The following is a 19,432-nucleotide window of genomic DNA, read 5'->3' on the forward strand; positions in this document are numbered from 1 at the left end:
GGAGTGCAATTTGTACAAACTCCAACAACAATGTGATAAGCTCCATAAAAGCTGTATTTAATGATGTTGGTTGAGGGATACAGGTTGGCTAAAACATCAGGGAATGCTCCTCAGCTCTTCTTCAGAAAGGGCCAGTGGGTGTTTTACATCCACCTCAGAGGACAAGCCAGGTTTAACATCTGAAAGATGGCACCTCCAACAGCGCAGCACTCCCTCAGTACCACACATGGATAGTCTCGTTGCCAAGTCTGTGTCCAGAACTGGAGTATGGACTTACGCCCATAACCTTTAGATGCCAGGGTGAAATTGTTGCCTACTGAACCATAGCCAAGCTTCAAGACTCCCCACACCCCACACTCCCCCACACCCCCTCCCAAATAGCCCATGCCACTCTTTTCTCATTGGTCCACCAAGTCTGGAGGCGGAGGAATGAGGTCCCTTGGATTGAGCCTTGCGACCAGACAGACATCATAGCTGTCGTGCATGAGGACATTGTGGGCCACTATATTCCACTGATTCTCCCAAGGATCCAATTCCAAGATGTCTTTAACAATGACTTCATGCCGATCTAAATAAAGGAAGACAATGAAAGGCAGTGAATAAAAGCAAACTACTGTGGGTTCCAGAAATTGGGCTGAGGATGTTGGAGAAATTCAACAGGTTTAGCAGCATCTATGGAGAGAGAAAGACAGAGTCAGTGCTTTAAAATCATAGAGCATGGAAACACACCCTTCGATCCTGTCAGTCCATGCCAATCATGATCCCAAAATAAACTAAACCCACCTGCCTGCGTTTGGCAATTATCTCTCAGAACTTTTCCTCTTCATGAACTTATCCAAATATCTTTTAAATGTTGTAATCGCACCCACATTGACCTCTGGAAGTTCATTCCGCACATGAACCACTCTCTGTGTAAAAAAAGTTGTCCCCATGTCCCTTTTAAATCTTTCTCCTTTCACCTTAAAACTTCAGAACAAAACAATCGTGCCTGATGCGAAATGTAACCTTGTGGCTCTCTCTCCACAGATGCTGTCAGCTCAATACAAATGCTCACACGCCTTCAACAGGTTCTGTATTACAAAGTTAGGGACTTACTTTCAGATATTCCTTTGGATATGGCAGTTGTAGTTATTTCTACAAGTTTCAGCATGAGTAAGTTGGGCCGAAGGGCCTGCTTCCATAGTGTAGAACTCCATGACTCTATTCTGAGTCTCTTTAAAGCAGTGAAGGAGCTACATTGCCCAACGTCTATTTGCACAATTACATAACTCAAGGCCCTCACTGTCTGCATTAATAACATCCACGCTTATCCATTTTTTTCCCAACCTTCAGACTTCACCAGTCCCACCCTCTCCAACCAGCCTGCCTTCCATCCCTGAGCCTATAACCCTACCGCCTTAATCCCAACTCACACAGAGTCCTGTTGACCAATTCTCCCTACCCTGATCCACCAGGATTTTAACATTTTTGACCCAGTGTGTTCAATGCCCTCCATGGTCTCACTCACTTCCCTACTTCTGTAAACCAGTCCAACTCCCCAACTACCCAGAATTCCTGCGCCCCATGACCACCCAAAATTCCCAATTTTAACCAATTGTAAAAGCGCAACACTGCGGATGCGATTTTTGAGAAGATTTGTAACTCAGGTTGAAGTTCAGACTGTAAGTTTGTAAGGTGATATCACCCACCTTAACAGACCAAGACTCATAAATAGAAAATGGGACAGAACACCAATGCTTCACCGAAAGCTCACTGATGATATTCCCTATGCGTGGTGACAAAATGTCTGAGAACAGCTCAGTGAGCTCAGTGAGCTAACTTACAACCTGAGCACTGTGGATCTTGGAAATCTGAAATGAAAGCAGAACATGCTGGAGAAACTCAGCAGGTCTAGCAGCATCACTGGAGAGGGAGAAATGGAGTTAGTGTTTCGATTCCAATCTGACTCTTTGGAATTTTATACCTTCCCCATTATTGTTTGTCATCCCTTCAGCTTAAGCCAGGGTTTCCCAGAGAAGGGGGTGGAGTTGGGACCCCAAGTGGGATTGCGTGCTGGTGAGGTAACAATGGTAGCCATGTGGGTGTGGCCACGTTATGACACTGTATTCCCATGCTCTCAGCTCTCACTGATGACTCAGTTATCAAAATAGGGGCACAGAGGGAACACTGACCTCAGCTCTAAAGTCCTCCTCTCTCTCTCTGCCTTTAAGAAACTGTTTAAAACCAATATCTTTGACTGAACATTTCAACGAATCTGGCCCCTCGAGTTCACACTGACCCTCCAAACAGCATCCCACCTCACCCCACTCTATCCATGTAACCTAGCTACAACTTCCAAGATGGCGGCAAAGTAGGACACTTCAGCTGGCACTTGTCTGCTCCGTCCATTTCTTTTTTTGTGTCTTTTTCCTCTCGGTGACATCCTGAACTCCTGACCTTGGTGCAGACTTGGATTTGGTGAAGCATCTTTCCATTTCGGCTTCAAGGTTTAAGAGCTACGAGGTTTTGCTGCAGCTCTACAAGTCCCTGGTGAGACCACCACACTTGGAATATTGTGTCCAGTTCTGGTCGCCCTACTATAGGAAAGATACAGAGGCTTTGGAGAGAGTGCAAAGAAGGTTTACCAGGATGCTGCCTGGACTGGAGGACTTGTCTTATGAAGAGAGGTTGACTAAGCTCAGACTTTTCTCTCTGGACAGAAGGAGGAAGAGAGGTGACCTGATCGAGAAATACAAGATAATGAGAGGAATGGATAGAGTCAATAGCCAGAGACTTCTCCCCAGGGCAGGATTGACTGGCACAAGGCGTCATGATTTTAAGCTATTAGAAGGAAGGTATAAAGGAGACATCAGAGGAAGGTTCTTTACACAGAGAGTTGTGAATGCATGGAATGCGTTGCCAGCGGTGGTGGTGGAAGCAGAGTCATTAGGGACATTTAAGTGACTGCTGGATATGCTCATGGACAGCAGTGAGTTGAGGGGTGTGTAGGTTAAGTTATTTTATTTTACATTAGGATTAATGCTCGGCACAATATTGTGGGCCAAAGGGCCTGTTATTTGTTGTACCTTTTTACATTCTATGTTCTAAGGTGATTCCAGAGCGGTCTCCCGGCCTCAAGGTGATTCCAGAGCGATCTTCTAACCTCAAGATGAGGACTAGAGGCTGGATTGGAAGGGCTGCTGTTCTGAACTTTTTTATTTCTCCATTTTCTAACTCATTCCTACAATCTGCAATGGTGGGCTTTTTATTTCTAATTTTTCTTTACAGAATTTGTACCTTGTGCCTGTAAGTGGTGACTTGTAAACTTTCCACTGCTCCTGTTTGAGTACATGTGGCCATAAAGCGACCTAACCTGCACATCTTTGGACCATGGGAGGACACCAGAGCATCCAGAAGAAACCCGCACAGGCAGTTGCCCGAGGCTGGAATCGAACCTGGGTCCCTGATGCTGTGAGGTAGCAGTACTGACCACTGAGACACTGTTACCACGTGGCCCATAAATCCTTATGTTCCTGTGCTAACAATTCTGTCCTGGGTCAGCTACTTCAACATTTTGCAGTTTTGAGATCTCAATATTAATTCAACATTGAGCAGTTTGTGTCTGACCTACATTTTTCTTATATTCTCTCCCCACCCTCTCCCCCTTGACATTATTGTATCCTGTTAATTTGAACATAGTAGGAAGAAATAATTTTCTCCCTTTCACACTTTTAATTTGCACCCTTCGGACATTGGAGTGGCCCATGGTTAGCCCTGCTGCCTCCCAGCATCAGGGACCCAGGTTCAATCCCAGTCTCGGGCAACTGTCTGGGGAGCTTATACATTCTGCCCTGACACAGTCCAAATGTGTACGTACTAGGTTAGGTGGATTAGCTGTGGGAAATGCAGGGGGAAAGGGTAGCAGTGTGAGTCTGGGTGGGATGCTCTTTCCAGAGTCAGTATGGACTTTTTGGGCTAAATGGCCTGCATCCACACTGTCGAGATTCAATGATTCATCTGTATCTTTCCTTCCCCACTATTAACAATCTCTTTGTCTTTTGCACGATTGCACCATCTCCCCCTTCACTCCTCCTTTGTCAAGAATTAGGCAGTTTTCTCTGCCAACAGTGGCCCTCTGCCCTTGTATTTTGTCATACAACCCACTACCTGTATAGCACAATGGTGGTGTCCTTACCTCTGAGCCAGGAGATCTCGGTTCAAATCTGACCTACTCCAAAGGTGTGTAATAACAGCTTTGATTAGAAAATGCAGCTTTTTTAAAAAAAGTGCCTATTTTTCAATACCTTTCTGTTCTGAACAAAAGTCATATCAGACTTGAAAGGTTAACTCTGTCCCTCTCTCCACAGATGCTGCCAGACCTGCTGAAATTCTCCAGTGGTTAATCTGCCTTTGTTTCTCATTGGATAGCCCATCTGCCTTTAAGATGCTGTTTAAACCCAATACTTTGACCAAATGTCTGATGGCCAATCCAAACGTTTCCTTGTTATAAACCAAAAGAAATGTAATCAGTGTTTTTTATTGTTGAATATAGCTTTTGGCTATATTGTGTTTTGTAGATTGCTTTCCTTTGTGACTGGGAGCAGGTGATGGGTAAAGTGTGTGTAATTGTATATTGTGGGCATCGACCTGGTGTAAACTCTGCCCTTCAGGGCTGAACTCGGCCCTTTGCTGGGTTTCTGTCATCGTGGTACCTTTAAGCGGACAATGTGTGAAAATTCCGCATTTGTTTTATGTAGTGCTGTTTGTTTTGTGAAATTTCAGGCACTCTGTGGTTCTGTGTGCCCCCATTTCTCTTCTGCATTGTTATTATTGTATTGCATTTTGTGCAACTATGAATTAAAAAATAAATAAAAACTGAAAGAACTGTGGATGTTGTAAATCAGGAACAAAAACAGAAGTTGCTGGAAAAAGCATCTGGGTGGCACAGTGGCTCAGTGGTTAGCACTGCTGCCTCACAGTGCCATGGACCTGGGTTTGAATCCAGCCTTGGGTCACTGTCTGTGTGGAGTTTGCGTGTTCTCCCTGTGTCTGTGTGGGTTTCCTTCCACAATCCAAAGATGTGCAGGTTAGGGTGAATTGGCCATGCTAAATTGCCCATAGTGTTCAGGGATGTGTAGGCTGGGTGCATTAGTCAGGGGAATGTAGGGTAATGGATCTGGATGGGTTACTCTTCAGAGGGTTGGTGTGGACTTGTTGGGCTGAAGGGCCTATTTCCACACTGAAGGGATTCTATGAAGCTGCCAGACCAGCTGAACTTTTCCGGCAATTTCTGTCTTTGTTCCAAATGATTTCCTTCACTGGCTCAATATCAATTTGTTTTTTGTTTGATCAGGTCAGAGCCAGCCAAGTAAATAAACCATCGCATCTGTTTATACCTGCTCCGCGGAATGCTCCACAGATGTACAGCTTTCCCTCCACTGCCCCGGCGTTGGTGGAGTTGGTGCGTAGTGACAGAATCGGGGTTGGCAGAGGAGGCCCTGCCCTCCAGAAATCTCCATCTGGGTTGTAGATTTCCACAGCATCCAAACACCTCCTGGCCTGGCCTCGGTCCGGCCCACTGCAGCCTATCCCACCTGAAATGAAAAACATCTAAATTGCACCTAAAAATACAGACATGGTGGAGTGAGGCCATTCACCCCATCGAAATAAACTCATCTAAAATAAAACGAAGAACGATGGGTGATGGGACCAGGGGAGGCAATGGCTGAGTGGTATTATTGCTAGACTATTGATCTAAGTAATGTTCTGGGCAACCAGGTTCAAATCCTGCCACAGCAGATAGTGGAATTTGAATTCAATGAATTCTAGAATTAAGAATCTAATGATGCCTGTGAATCATAGAATCCCAACAGTATAAAAACAGGCCCTTTGGCCCAACAAGTCCACACTGACCCTCCGAAGAATAGCCCATTCCCCTTCCCTATATTTACCCCTAATTATTGCACCTAACCTACACATCCCTGAACACTATGGGCAATTTAGCTTGGCCAATTTACCTAACCAGCACATCCTTGGATTGTGGAAGGAAACCAGAGCACTTGGAGGAAACCCACACAGACACGGGGAGAATGTGCAAACTCTACACAGAATGTCACCCGAAGCTGGAATTGAACCCAGGTCCCTGGTGCTGTGAGGCAGCAGTGCTAACCATTGAGCCACCGTGCCACCCTGTTTCCTCTTCTCTCTCCAGTTATTCTTTTTCCTTTAATATACTTAAAGAATCTTTTTGAATCCACCCTCATCTTCTTAATCTGTTGTTCTTTGTTGGAAAAACCCATCTGGGTCACTAATGCCCTTGAGGGAAGGAAACTGCCATCCTTACCTGGTCTGGCCTACATGTGACTCCAGACCCACAGCAATGTGGGTGACTCTTAACGGTCCTCTGGGCAATAAATACTGGCCTAGCCAGTGACACCCTGGTCCTGGGATTGAATTAAAGAAAAGAAATCTGAAATAAAAATGAAATTGCCAGGGATACTCAGCAGGCTGCCATTTATCTGGATGATGTGCTAATAACAATGAACAAAGTCAAAAATCACATGACATAATCGTTATGGGTTTATAGTCCAACAGGTTTATTTGAAACTTAAGCTTTCGGAGCCTCACTCCTTCCTCAGGGAGCTAGTGAGAGAGAATGCATCGGACACAGAATTTATAAGTAAAAGATTAAAGGGTCATACAACTTATGTGAATGTACTGAACAAACCTAGATGGTTGTTAAGTCTTCAATCAGTTTGAGTGGAGTTGCAAGCTTTGATTGATCAATATGTAAATCCCAGAATTTCTTTCAAGTCACTGCCCCAAGATAACTTCAGGTTTTATCAGATTAAAGGTGAGACCTCAGGTCAGACAATGCATTTTGGGTGTGAGGGCATGTTTCAATACTGTTTGTACTCAACCTTGAGTCAAACTAGTTCTGTTTCCAAAGTAGGATTTTATAAAATGCCACATGGACTGACTGCCTCCAGATTGTGCACTTTTTGTACAAAATAGAATGTATCTGCAAATACAAATCTGTAAATGCAAATTCACCCATAGATTTTGTGTGTGTGTACGTGTGCATGTGAAAGAGAGTGAATGAGTGAGAGGGAGAGGGAGTATGTGTGTGTATATGAGAGAAGGTCTGTGTGTGTGTGTGTGTGTGTGTGTGTATTTGTGTGAGAGAGTGTGTTTGTTCAATACATTTGCATAAGTTGCATGACCCTTTGATCTTTTGCTATAAATTCTGTGACTGATTATTCTCTCTCACTATCTGCCTGATTATTCTCTCTCACTATCTCTGAAAGCTTGCGATTTCAAATAAACCTGTTGGACTATAACCCGGTATCACGTGATGTTTGACTTTGTCCACAACAGTCCAACACCAGTACCTCCACATCATGAATAACAGTGAAGACCACTAACAAGCACTAAGAGACATGAACATAGTCCTTAGATGTTTCTCCAAGGCTGGTGTGCGCCTTAGAGGGGAGAATTGTGTGTCCCAGGCACCCCTAGTGGCTAGGGAGTTGAAAAGACTGGGATATATGCGTTAGAGGATAAAGTCAGGATGATCAAAGATGCCCTGGCTCCCAGCAACATATGTTGGCATTGATCTTGGAAATGTCAAAGATTTTCTATGGGGTCTCAGCTGAGCCCTGTGGCCATGATTAAAGTTATTTTCCTATATTTCCCTGCTTTGTAAATACCTTTAGTCGCTAATATTAACAACTTAAAGGATACTAAGGGAGTTTAGAGATATGGGGATCAGGCTGGAAATTGGAGTTAAGGTAGGAGGCTTTCTTGAATACACATGAATGAAACATTTGAACAAGTCATCTTTGAATCTGATAATTCATTACTACTGATTCATTACCCTTCCTCAATCATTAGTTTGTTAGCTGCATAAACAGTTCATCATTTCCACTCAGACATCACTGTTTCTTCACTGTCGCTGGGTCAAAATCCTGGAATTCCCTCCCCCAGGGCATTGTGAGTCAACCCACAGCACATGGACTGCAATGGTTCAAGAAGGCAGCTCACCTCCCCCCCACCCCCCCCCCCCCCCCCCCCGCCCCTTCTCAAGGGGCAGCTAGGGACGGGCAATAAATGCTGGGCCCAGCCAGCCACATTCATATCCCACAAGTGAATAAACGAAAAGTGAACTTTGAAAAATCGTAAGTTTGTGTAAAAGCATTTCAGCTTTGTAGATCAAAGTGCTGGTACAGAAATAATAATGATTCCTTTTGTTATCAAAGAATCTGGGAAGCAAAAAATCAGGGTATGCGTAGAAACTGGGTATAGGGCACTGAGTTGCACAAATAGCATTGAATGGCGTAGCAGGTACAAAGGGCCAAATGGCCTACTCCTGCTCCCATTTTCTATGTTTCTCTGTTACTCCTGGAATGTAGAGTCTCCCCTGAATTCAGGGGTGGAAGTGTGTGTGTTCTTTGTCCATTCATAGGCTGTGTTTTGTTGTGCAGTGGTCAGTAGCTGAAGTTCTGGGTTCATGTCCTACCCCAGGACTCAATGGTCAAGACACACATGTTCAGAATGCAGGCACACAGGGTGAGTGGCTACCTGCAAATCCTTCCTCCTCATAATGAGCATTAACAGGAGGAAAAGTTTCCGAATCAGCCACAGCACATGGTAGCGATTCTGCAACACAGTTCGTACCTGTAAGGGTTAATTGATATCACGAAATAAGCTCCACCCATCCAAATATAAAACTGTTCCTGAGAGTAGCCAACTGGTGTGTTGTTCCAGAGGAAAGTCAATAAATGCATATGCTTAAACTGAGCCTGTCTCACAAGGAGACAATTGCATATCTGAGACGTCATCAGCTATTAGGAGTGTTGCTGAACAAAGAGACCTTGGAGTGCAGGTTCAAAGTTCCTTAAAGGTGAAGTCACAGGTGGACAGGATAGTGAAGTTTGATACACTTACCTTTATTGGTCAGAGTATTGAGTACAGGAGTTGGGAAGTCAAGTTGTGGCTGTACAGGTCTTTGGTTAGGCCACTTTTGGATTACTGCATTCAATTCTGTTCTCCCTGCTATAGGAAGGATGTTGTGAAATTTGCAAGGGTTCAGAAAAGATTCACAAGGATATTGCCAGAGTTGGAGAAGGTCTGTGTGTGTGTGTGTGTGTATTTGTGTGAGAGAGTGTGTTTGTTCAATACATTTGCATAAGTTGCATGACCCTTTGATCAGAAAAGATTCACAAGGATATTGCCAGAGTTGGAGTGTTTGAGCTATAAGGAGAGGCTAAATAGGCTGGGGCTGTTTTCCCTGGAGCATCAGAGGCTGGGGGGTGACCTTATAGAGGTTTATAAAATCATGAGGAGCATGAATAGGGTAGATTCCCAGGCTAGGGGAGTCCAAAACTAGAGGATATAGGTTTAGGGTGAGAGGGAAAGATTTAAATGGGGCCTAAGAGGAAAATTATTCACGCAGAGAGTGGTGCATGTATGGAATGAGCTGCCAGAGGAAGTGGTGGAGCTGGTACAATTACAACAGTCAAAAGGCATTTGGATGGGTATATGAATAGGAAGGGTTTAGAGGGATGTGGGCCAAATGCTAGCAAATAGAACTAGGTTAGTTTAGGATATCTGGTCGGCATGGATGAGTTGGACCGAAGGGTCTGTTTCCATGTTGTACATCTCTATCACTATGATTCTAACTAATATGTAATAAACTTTTACTGTTGATCAAGAGCAAGCTTCGCTCGATGGCCTAAAGGGGCTTTTTCTGTGCTGTAGACCTCTGCGACTTCATGATTCTTTTCTGCTAAAGGCTTTATGTGGGCATCCTTTCTTCACTTGGTACTAGTAACTCAGACTAACACCAACAAGAAGGATTGGTGCAGTGAATTGGCCCAAGGTATCTCAGTCACACCATTGGCAGGCTTGGGCACATCCAGATGGTGATAAGTAAGGATTTGTAGCTCGGCTGCTGGTTGTGGTGGTTCTGGGTATATTCGCCGACAATAAAACAACTGGAACCGGCAACTGGAAGCAGTGGGAATGAAACCTAATAAATTCCAAACGGCACAGTACAGCAGCACCTCACAGGAGGCTCCACGGCACTGAAGATGTCACTGAGACAGGGGACGAAACATCTGCAAATCAACTTCCAGCTCGGTGAACGTACCTACAACAACCGCAATTAAGGATTACGGTGAGAGGGTGGGTAAATGGAGCTGACTCCACTAAGAGATCAGCCATGATCTTATTGAATGGCAGGGCAGGCTCGATGGGCCAAATGGCCTACTCCAGCTCCTAGTTCTTATGGTGCTGCACTAACCCTGTGAAGAGCATTCCACCCAGCCCCTACTCGATCCCTACAACCCCACGTTTCCCATCGCCAATCCTGCACATCTTCAGACTGTGGGAGGAAACCCATGCAGACATAGGGAGAATGTCATCCGAGGGTGGAAATGATCTCAGGTCCCTGGCGCTGTGAGGCAGCAGTGCTAACAACTGAGTCACCGTGCCACATTTAATGGATAGAGAAATCTCCTTTCCTTTGAAATACTCAAGGAGTGGCAGACGGAGCCTTGCTTTGAAGTCTCATTGTGAAGATAGTAGCTTCAACAGTGCAGCACCCCCTCAGTATTGCACTGAGAGTCTCAGCCTGCATTGCAGGATCAAGTCTCTGGAGCAGTACATAAAGCCACAATCAGAGATGCTGGAGGACTAGGGCAGGCTGCATGCAATAAGTCTACAAAGGGGATTTGAAATCTTGTGGAAAAGGTGAGACAGTGGAGGTTGTCCAGCAGGGGGTGCTATTTGAGCAGGATTGATGAGGATTGTAATAGTTGGCATCCTCAATCAGTCGGAGTTTGTGTAAGGGGTTGGCATCCTCAATCAGTCGGAGTTTGTGTAAGGGGTTTGATGCTGAGACACTGATTCCCAGGCTGTGGGATCACATGGTGTGGTTTAAGGAGTCGAGCAGAGATGAAATGAGATTTCCTCACAGAAAAAGTTGAGAACCTTTTGATTTCTCCTGTCAGAAAATGTGGATACTCAGTCAGTGAGTGTATTCAAGGCAATAGATAATATCGTTTTCAGTATTAAGCGATTTTTTAGAGTACTTACAGTGTGGAAACAGGCCCTTCGGCCTAACAAGTCCACACTGCCCCGCCGAAGCGCAACCCACCCATACCCCTACATTTACCCCTTACCTAACACTACGGGCAATTTAGCATGGCCAATTCACCTGACCTGCACATTTTTGGACTGTGGGAGGAAACCGGAGCACCCGGAGGAAATCCACGCAGACACAGGGAGAACGTGCAAACTCCACACAGTCAGTCGCCTGAGGCGGGAATTGAACCCGGGTCTCTGGCGCTGTGAGGCAGCAGTGCTAACCACTGGATTTAAAAGGATATTATCAGAATTAAGGCTTGATCAATCATGTTGAATATCAGAGGAATGTCAAATGGCCAAGCAGCCGACTGGCGTCCAATATTCTTTTGGACTGGGGTTTCTGTCAGGATTGCAAAGTCAGATAAATGGCTGACACAACATTGAGGGCTGAAGGGTCTGTACTGTGCTGTCCTGTTCTATGTTGTATGTTTAGAGGGAGATAGTTCTAAATCAGACAGGGCCTGATGTTGGAAAGCCAATTGTGATATTAAAAGTCGAGGGAAGCACATCACCTCTAAATGAAGAGAGGATTGTTTGGTGAGCTGAGGGAGCCTGGAGTGAACACTCATGCATTGGATGGGATGAGACATTGTGAGAATTAGACACCTGAGTTTCTGACTTCCAAAGCTCCCTGCTGCTCTCATTAAGAATTTGTGTAATTCACGAGCTCCACTTCCGTGCAGCTAATTTTCACCATAGCATGCCTCACAATCTGCCTTTATCTGCAATTTTAGTTTCAGACAGAGAATGTATTACACAGCGACCAAGAGTGGGGGAAGCTTAGGACAGGAACTTGCTATCCAGCCATCCACCCCTAGTCCCGGTGGCCTCATGGTTATACACTTTGAAAGGAAGAGTAATTTTTAATGGTGATATGTTGGCCAATGTGGATGTACAAAGTGACCTCGAAGATAGACAGGCAGGTGCAGCAAACAGTTAGGAAAGCAAATGTTCACTGCAAGAGGATTTGAGTTCAGAAGTGAAGATCGGTTCCTGCAGTACTCCATTTGTAAAAGAAACAGGAACAAGAGGGTGTAGATTTAAAGTCACATGCAAATGAAGCAAGAGTGATATGAGAAAGAAAATTGTTTTCACACAGTGAGTATTTAGGGTCTGGAATGCACTGCCTGGAAAATGGTGGAAACAGGTTCAATTGAGGCATTCAAGAGAGGTACTGGACAATTATTTGGATAGCGATGGGGGTGTGAAAGGATGTGGAGAAATGGCAGGAGATTGGTACTAGGGGATAGTCTGGTACAAGTTGCCTCATCTCCACTGCAACATTTCTGTGGTCTTTGCAATTTGTATTTTTGTAAGCCACCCACCAGGATTCCTTCAATTAGACCGTAGGAGCTGCTGTTGAGTCAAAAGGTTGTGGGTTTTAAGATCCTTTACAGGGATTTGAGTCCTGATATGAGCTAAGACTCCCTCAGGGACCAGTCCATTTTTGGAGGTGATGTTAAACTGTCTGTTTATACCCTCTCAAGGGGCACACAGGATTGGAACTGTGTCAAAAGAAAAGCAGGAGAAGTCTCCCCCCCCCCCCCCCCACCCAGGTCCTCATCTAACGTTCACTGAAGAAAGAGATATGGTCTTTTACCTCACAAATATTAAAATTCATGGTAAAATTGTACAAGACATTGGTTTGGCCGCATTTAGAATACTGTGTACAGTTCTGGTCGCCATATTACCAAAAGGATGTGGAAGCTTTGGAGAGCGTGCAGAGAGGGTTTACGAGGATGTTGCCTGTTATGGAAGGTGCTAGCTATGAAGTGAGGTTGAGTAGGTTAAGTTTGTTTTCATTAGAAAAACGGAGATTGAGGGGGGACCTGATTGAGGGTTTACAAAATCATGAAGGGTATAGACAGGGTGGATAGAGATAAGCTTTTTCCCAGGGTGAAGGATTCAATAACGAGGGGTCATGCTTTCAAGGTGAGAGGTGGAAAGTTTAAGGGGGATACATGCAGCAAGTACTTCACACAGGGGGTGGTGGGTGTCTGGAACGCGTTGCCAGCAGAGGTGGTAGAGGCAGGCACGGTAGATTCATTTAAGATGTGTCTGGGCAGATTTTCTTTATTCTTTGTTCTTTATAGGATTTTTCCATGTGTAAATTGGCTGCGACATTATAAGAGTTTCTGCACTTCAAACATTGACTGTAAAGTACTTTTAATTATCCTGAAGTCCTGAAAGGCACCATGTAAATGCAAGTCTTCCTCAAGCCAGCTACTGATTGAAAGATAAAATTGGACTTGGGGAGGGATGAGGAAATAGAATAGACCGATGCTTTACAAAACTATTTCCCTTCCTTTACTGCCCGCCGTGTCCCTGAATGGAATCAGTTGGGCACACGATGAACTGAAAGTGATTATGACAGCTGAAATGATGCTAGGTCATGTCAGAGTGATTTTGCCGTCATGTCACATCACACACAGATTGTCTGAATCCAGCCAGCTTTGGCAGGCGTGATTAATTAAATATTCACGCGTATTAACTCGTTTGATTCAATTGCAAGATCAGAGCAGGACAGTGCAGATTTAGATCAGTTTGTAAGCTGCCCATCAACGTTTGGCTCCTGATATCTTTGTGGGCCTTTTCTCTACGGCCTCAGCTTTATGTTAATGAGAACTGCAGGCACAGCTTGCCCACTCTCTGTTGAATTGAACAGTTCATTGCACGTGTTTCATTTGTAACTGGGGAGCCACGGGACTTCAACCACATCCTCCCCCCTCAGTAATGTGGGGATACCTGCACTAGGGAGAGGGAGACTAGAATGTGGTAAGGTCCTTCAGCCCATTAGAGTTGAGAGTGTGGTGCTGAAAAAGCACAGCAGGTCAGGCAGCATCCGAGGAGCAGGTGAATCAACGTTTTGGGCATAAGCCATTCATCTGGAGGGCTGATGATTCCTAATGAAGGGCTTATGCCTAAAACGTCGTATCTCCTGTTCCTCGGATGCTGCCTGACCTGCTGTGCTTTTCCAGCACCACACTCTAAAACTCTGATCTCCAGCATCTGCAGTCCTCACTTTCTCATAATTCCCCACACTGGAAAACATGGAGGCTTGGTCACTGAGCTTCCCCAGGGAGGTAACCCTAACCATGTGCCACTCCTTCAGCAGTGAGCTCTGACTCTCTGCGAGAGCTAGACCTAGTCGTTCCGGGGGGTGGGGGTGGTGGGGTATCGGAGCTGCTGTGGATGACTGGGAGATGGAAGGTCGTGAATGATCAAGGAAGGAAGGAAGGAGGCTTTTGTCATGCGGTGACTGAACATGAAAGTTGAGTTGGCAGTTAGGAAGGCAAATGCAATGTTCACATTCACTTCAAGAGGGCTAGAATACAAGAGCAGAGATGTACTGCTGACGCTGTACAAGGCTCTGGTCAGATCGGGTTTGGAATATTGTGAGCAGTTTTGGGCCCTATATCTAAGGAAGGATGTGCTAGCCTTGGAGTCCAGAGAAGATTTACAGGAATGTTTCCAGGGATGAAGGGCGTATCATATGAGGAGCGGTTGAGGATTCTAGTTCTGGACCCGATAGTTTGTTTATATAACTCTTGCCCTGAATTCTGCTCTTACACGCAGGTAGGAATAAATTCTCTACATAGAAACTATGTGAAGGAATAGGCCATTTGGCTCTTCAAGCCTGTTCTGTCATTCCAACTCAGTAGCCTGTTTCCACTCTCTCCCATTCCCTTTGATGCTTTTAACCCTAAGGAACTACCCCTGACTTCTTTCTGAAAACATTCAATGTTTGATCTCAGCCACTCTCTGTGGCAGAGAATTCCACAGGCTCCCCATTCTCTGGGTGAAGAAATTTCTCCCTGTCTCAGTCCAAAATCACTCATAGCCTTAGTTGGTGACCCTTGGTTTGGGACTCCCCGGTCATCAGGAACATCCTTCCCGTATTTACCCTGTCTGGTCCTGTTAGAATTTTCTAGGTTTCTATGAGATTCCCCCCCACCCCCTCCATTCTCCAGTGACCGTGGTCCTAAATGATCCAGTCTGTCTTCATATGTCCGTTCTGCTGTCCCAGGAATCAGTTCGGTGAACCTTTGTTGCACTCTGTCGTTGCCAGAACATCCTTCCTCAGATAAGGAGACTAAAACTGCACACAATACCCCAGCTGAGATCTCACCTGTACATGTGTAGGAGAAAGTGAGGACTGCAGATGCTGGAGATCAGAGTCAAAACGTGCGGTGCTGGAAAAGCACAGCCGATCAGGCAGCATCCGAGGAGCAGGAGAGTCAACATTTTGAGCATAAGCCCTTCATCAGGAATGTGATGAACAGCTTATGCTCAAAACATCGATTCTCCTGCTCCTTGGATGCTGCCTGACCGGCTGCGCTTTTCCAGCACCACACATTTTGACTCCATAACTGCAGCTGCCCCCGTACTCCAATCCTCTTGCTATGGAGGCCAACATACCATTTGCCATCTCCACCGCCTGCGATGCTTACTTTCACTGACTGGTGTACAAGGACACCCAGGTCTTGTTACACCTCCCCCTTTCCCAATCTATCGTCTTCCTGTTTCTGCTACCAAAGTGGATCATCTCAATTGACTTGGCATTCCTTCAACAATCAAAGCCTTTACAAAATACGCTTCAATGTCTACGTTATCAAACCATTTCATGATCTTAAAGACCTCTATCAGGCCACTCCACAGCCTCGCTTTTAAGCAGAGAAAAGACCCCGTAGCCTGTTCCAATCTGAAAAGAATCTCAGTTCTAGTATAACTTTACTCTTTGATTTTTCACCTTCTCCAGCTCCAAAATATGCTGTATATACTGGAACTTGCCTTCTTCTTCAGATGTTGAACAGATGTTTCTATAATCTTGATTTCCTATTTTCTTTCCATGGCTGTGGAAGTCATGATTAAGAATACATCTTTGGCATACAAAAGTGGAGATTCTATATATATATAATTGGTAACCCCTTCCCGAACTTTAGTTTATTCTTTCACAAATACAGATGATTTCTGCCACAAATCAGCTGACAGCATTCACCATGGTTCAATTTGTAGCCTCTGCGATTTATAGTAAGACTTCGTTACTTGTAATTTCCCTGCAGATGTCACATAGGACAGTTCTGTTCTTGACAGCTGCATTGAACTCAACTGTACTTGACTGTGCTTTTTTCCTTTCCCAGGACATAAGCATGTTTGTGAAGAAATCAAAGTGAAAAGAGGCTTTGATTGTTCGATAAATGCCAAGGCAATTGAGATACTTTTGGATAACCTCCAAGAGTGAGGTTCCTGTTATAAGCAATGTGCTTTAATCTGGTGGGAACCACTATAAATGCATTAAGGCACTTTATCAAATGGGAACCGGACAGATTATCACAGTTGCTGAACTCTAGAGAGACACAGTGAAATTTTCATTGAATAGCCTTCACAAGAAGGCTTAATTGTTTAATAGGTGACCTTTACTTCATCTCCAGCTTCCAAATTATCCCTGTGTCAACAGCTTTTATTTTGCTGTTTTGCTCCTTTCTGTTTTACCCGAGAGGCCCCATTCCCCCCGGCCTTCCTCCCTCCTATACCCTCACTGTTTGCAGCATCGCGATGCTGTCTCTGACACGACCCCAAAGCTTTGCGGAAGCAAATGTCCCTCCCCCTTCTCTACCCAACCAACTCATACCTGTCACAGATCATGGGTTGAAGTTCTCACATGAGCACAGATTCTAGGCCAGAGCTGAGGGACCCTGCCTTTTAGCTAAACCATTGTTCTAAAGTCTTCTCTTTGGCTCCAAATGGACAGTGTGGGGTTTTCACAGATGACCACTCCAGGCATCTTATGCTATCTTCCTTCTCACCTATCTGCTCCTCACTTCCCGCCGACCTATCCCAATCACCTCCTACCTTCGCCCACCTATCACCATCCCACCTACCTTTCCCCGAGCCTCACCCTACCCATGCCCCCTTTTATCTCTCAGCCCCCTTCCCCCTTCCCAGTCCTGATGGAGGGTCCTTCGCGAAATGTCAACTTTCCTGCTCCTCAGATGCTGCCTGAGCTGCTGTGCTTTTCCAGCACCACACACTCAACTCTGATCTCCAGCATCTGCAGTCCTCACTTTCTCCTAGTTTCCTCCCCTACCAGTCTGAGGCACTGGATGAGGGTGGTTTGAGGCAGTTCACTGCCACCAATCATAGAGTCATGGAGCCCAGGGGGTGGCACAGTGGCTCAGTGGTTAGCTCTGCTGCCTCACAGTGCTGGGTTCAATTCCAGCCTTGGTTTGTGTGGAGTTTGCACATTCTCTCTGTGTCTGCGTGGGCTTCCTCCACGCGCTCTGCTTTTGTCCCACAGTCCAAAGATGTGTAGGTTATGTGGATTGGCCGTGAGAAATTACCCATGATGTGCAGGCTCGGTGGGTTAGCCCTGGGAGACACATGGATCTAGGTAGGATGCTCCTCAGAGAGTCAGTGTGGACTTGATGGTCCTGCCTCCAAGCTGCAGGAATTCTAGAGTCATCCAGCACAGAAACAGACTCTTCAGTCCAATCAGTCTGTACTCGTCATGTTCCCAAACTAAACTAGTCCCACATGCTTGCACTTGGCCCATATCCAACAGACATTTTTTGTTTATTCATGCACTTATCCAAATGTCTTTTAAACATTGTAACTGAACCCACATCCACCACTTCCTCTGGCAGTTCATTCCACACACAAACCACTCTCTGTTTAAAAATGTTGCTCTTCATGTCTTATTTAAATCTTTCTCCTCTCACCCTAACAATATTATCCCCAGTCTTGAAATCCCCCACCCTCAGGAAAAATGAACCAGCTGTTTATCCTATCCATGCCTCTCATGATTTTATAAACCTCTATGAGGTCACCCCTCAGCCTTCTAAACTCCAGTTAAAACAGTCCCAGATTAGAAATCAGAGGTGAGTCCAAAAATATAGACATTTAAAAGATACATGGATTAGTCTCTAAATTCTCATGAGAGCTGAATCATTGAATATCATGGGTGTTTCAATCGATGTTACTAGGAACATTGATGATTGTGATTGGCTGGAGAAACCCATAATGCTTCTCTCAGGCAAGGCCTGTCAATATCAGCCAATCAGGCATGGGCAAGGCCACCATTGGACTATTGCCTGGAACTCCAGGTCCAAACACTGGGTGCACAGCATGGTAATAAAATCCAACTGCATTATGGTTAACCCCAACAGCAAGGCCCCCAGGCCCTTATCTGACCAGAGTCGAGAGTGTGGCACTAGAAAAGCACAGCAGGTCAGGCAGCATCCGAGGAGTAGGAGAAACGACGTTTCAGGCATAAGCCCTTCAACAGCAATGAGGCCCTTGTGAGGGCTTCGTGAGGTGGAAAGGTCTTTCTCCACCAAATTGTACGTGGGTCTGAGGAAGTTAATGTCCAGCTGTGTGCTGTGAGCACCATCCATTGTGATAATGTAGGGGACGAGGTCAAAGTGAAGGAGGAGCTGTTAGGACACAGACCTGAGGTTAGTGTGCTCCTGCCAGTCTCTGCAGTAACGTAAATCACACTCACATTGTCTGCAGTATGGCAATAAATGTCACAATGCTTACAGCCACGGACATCTGAGCAGGTAAGGGACAGCAGAAAATTAAAAGAAAAGGTACACAAAACACTCCCAGCTCCTGCAGATTGGGACAAACAAGGGGCAACGAAGCAGCTTGTAAGATTAGGATTAGGAAAGGAAACTTATAAAGGACATGAGGCAATAAGGAGCGATTTTACAGTTATATAAGGGAAAGCGGCTGGTTAAGGGCACTGTTGGTCCATCGAAGGCTGAGAGTGGGGATGTTGTTGGGTACATGATAGGCTTGCTAACAGTTATTTTGCTTCAATATTCCCAATTGAAAAGAAGAGTCGCTTGCTGGAAGACCCAAAGAAATTCATAGAAGATCGGGACCAGGGTCTAAATAAAACTAGCTTAAGTAAATAATTGGTAATGGGGAGATTAATAGAACTGAAGAGTGACAGATCCCCAGGATTTGATGATTTCCATCCACGTGTGCTAAAGGCAGTAGGACAGCACACCATGATCTTTCAGAGTTCCCTGGATTCAGGAGTTGCACTTATGGTTTGGAAATTTGCTCATGTCATTCCTTGTTACCCTTCTGTAAGGAAGCATGTTGCTAAACGTGAGAGGGTGCAGGAGAGCTGCCGGGACTGGAGGTGAGAAAGGATAGATTTAAAAAGGACCTGAGGGGTAACTTTTTCACATTTTTCACGCAGAGGATGGTGCATGTATGGAATGAGCTGCCCGAGGAAGAGGTGGAGGCTGGCACAATAACAACATTTAAAAGGCATCTGGATGGGTATATGAAT

At 45.2% G+C, this 19,432-nt stretch overlaps 1 protein-coding gene across 2 annotated transcripts in view; it reads right to left on the reverse strand.

The window, feature by feature from the left end:
* Positions 1-386: 386 nt before the first annotated feature.
* Positions 387-19,432, reverse strand: part of kbtbd12 (kelch repeat and BTB (POZ) domain containing 12) — a 49,756-nt gene continuing 30,710 nt past the window's right edge. For both annotated transcript variants that reach the window (XM_043707588.2, XM_087994060.1), the window contains exons 5-6: positions 5,376-5,573; positions 387-568 (exon numbers count right to left, since the gene is read on the reverse strand). In XM_043707588.2, the coding sequence (XP_043563523.2) occupies positions 399-568; positions 5,376-5,573 (368 nt within the window). In that variant the 3' untranslated portion in view covers positions 387-398. The remainder of the gene's footprint in view (positions 569-5,375; positions 5,574-19,432) is intronic.

The sequence above is a fragment of the Chiloscyllium plagiosum genome, unplaced genomic scaffold, assembly GCF_037043375.1.
Source record: "Chiloscyllium plagiosum isolate Xiang-an unplaced genomic scaffold, Cpla_swu_hap1 HiC_scaffold_14, whole genome shotgun sequence".
NCBI classification, from domain to species: Eukaryota; Metazoa; Chordata; class Chondrichthyes; order Orectolobiformes; family Hemiscylliidae; genus Chiloscyllium; species Chiloscyllium plagiosum.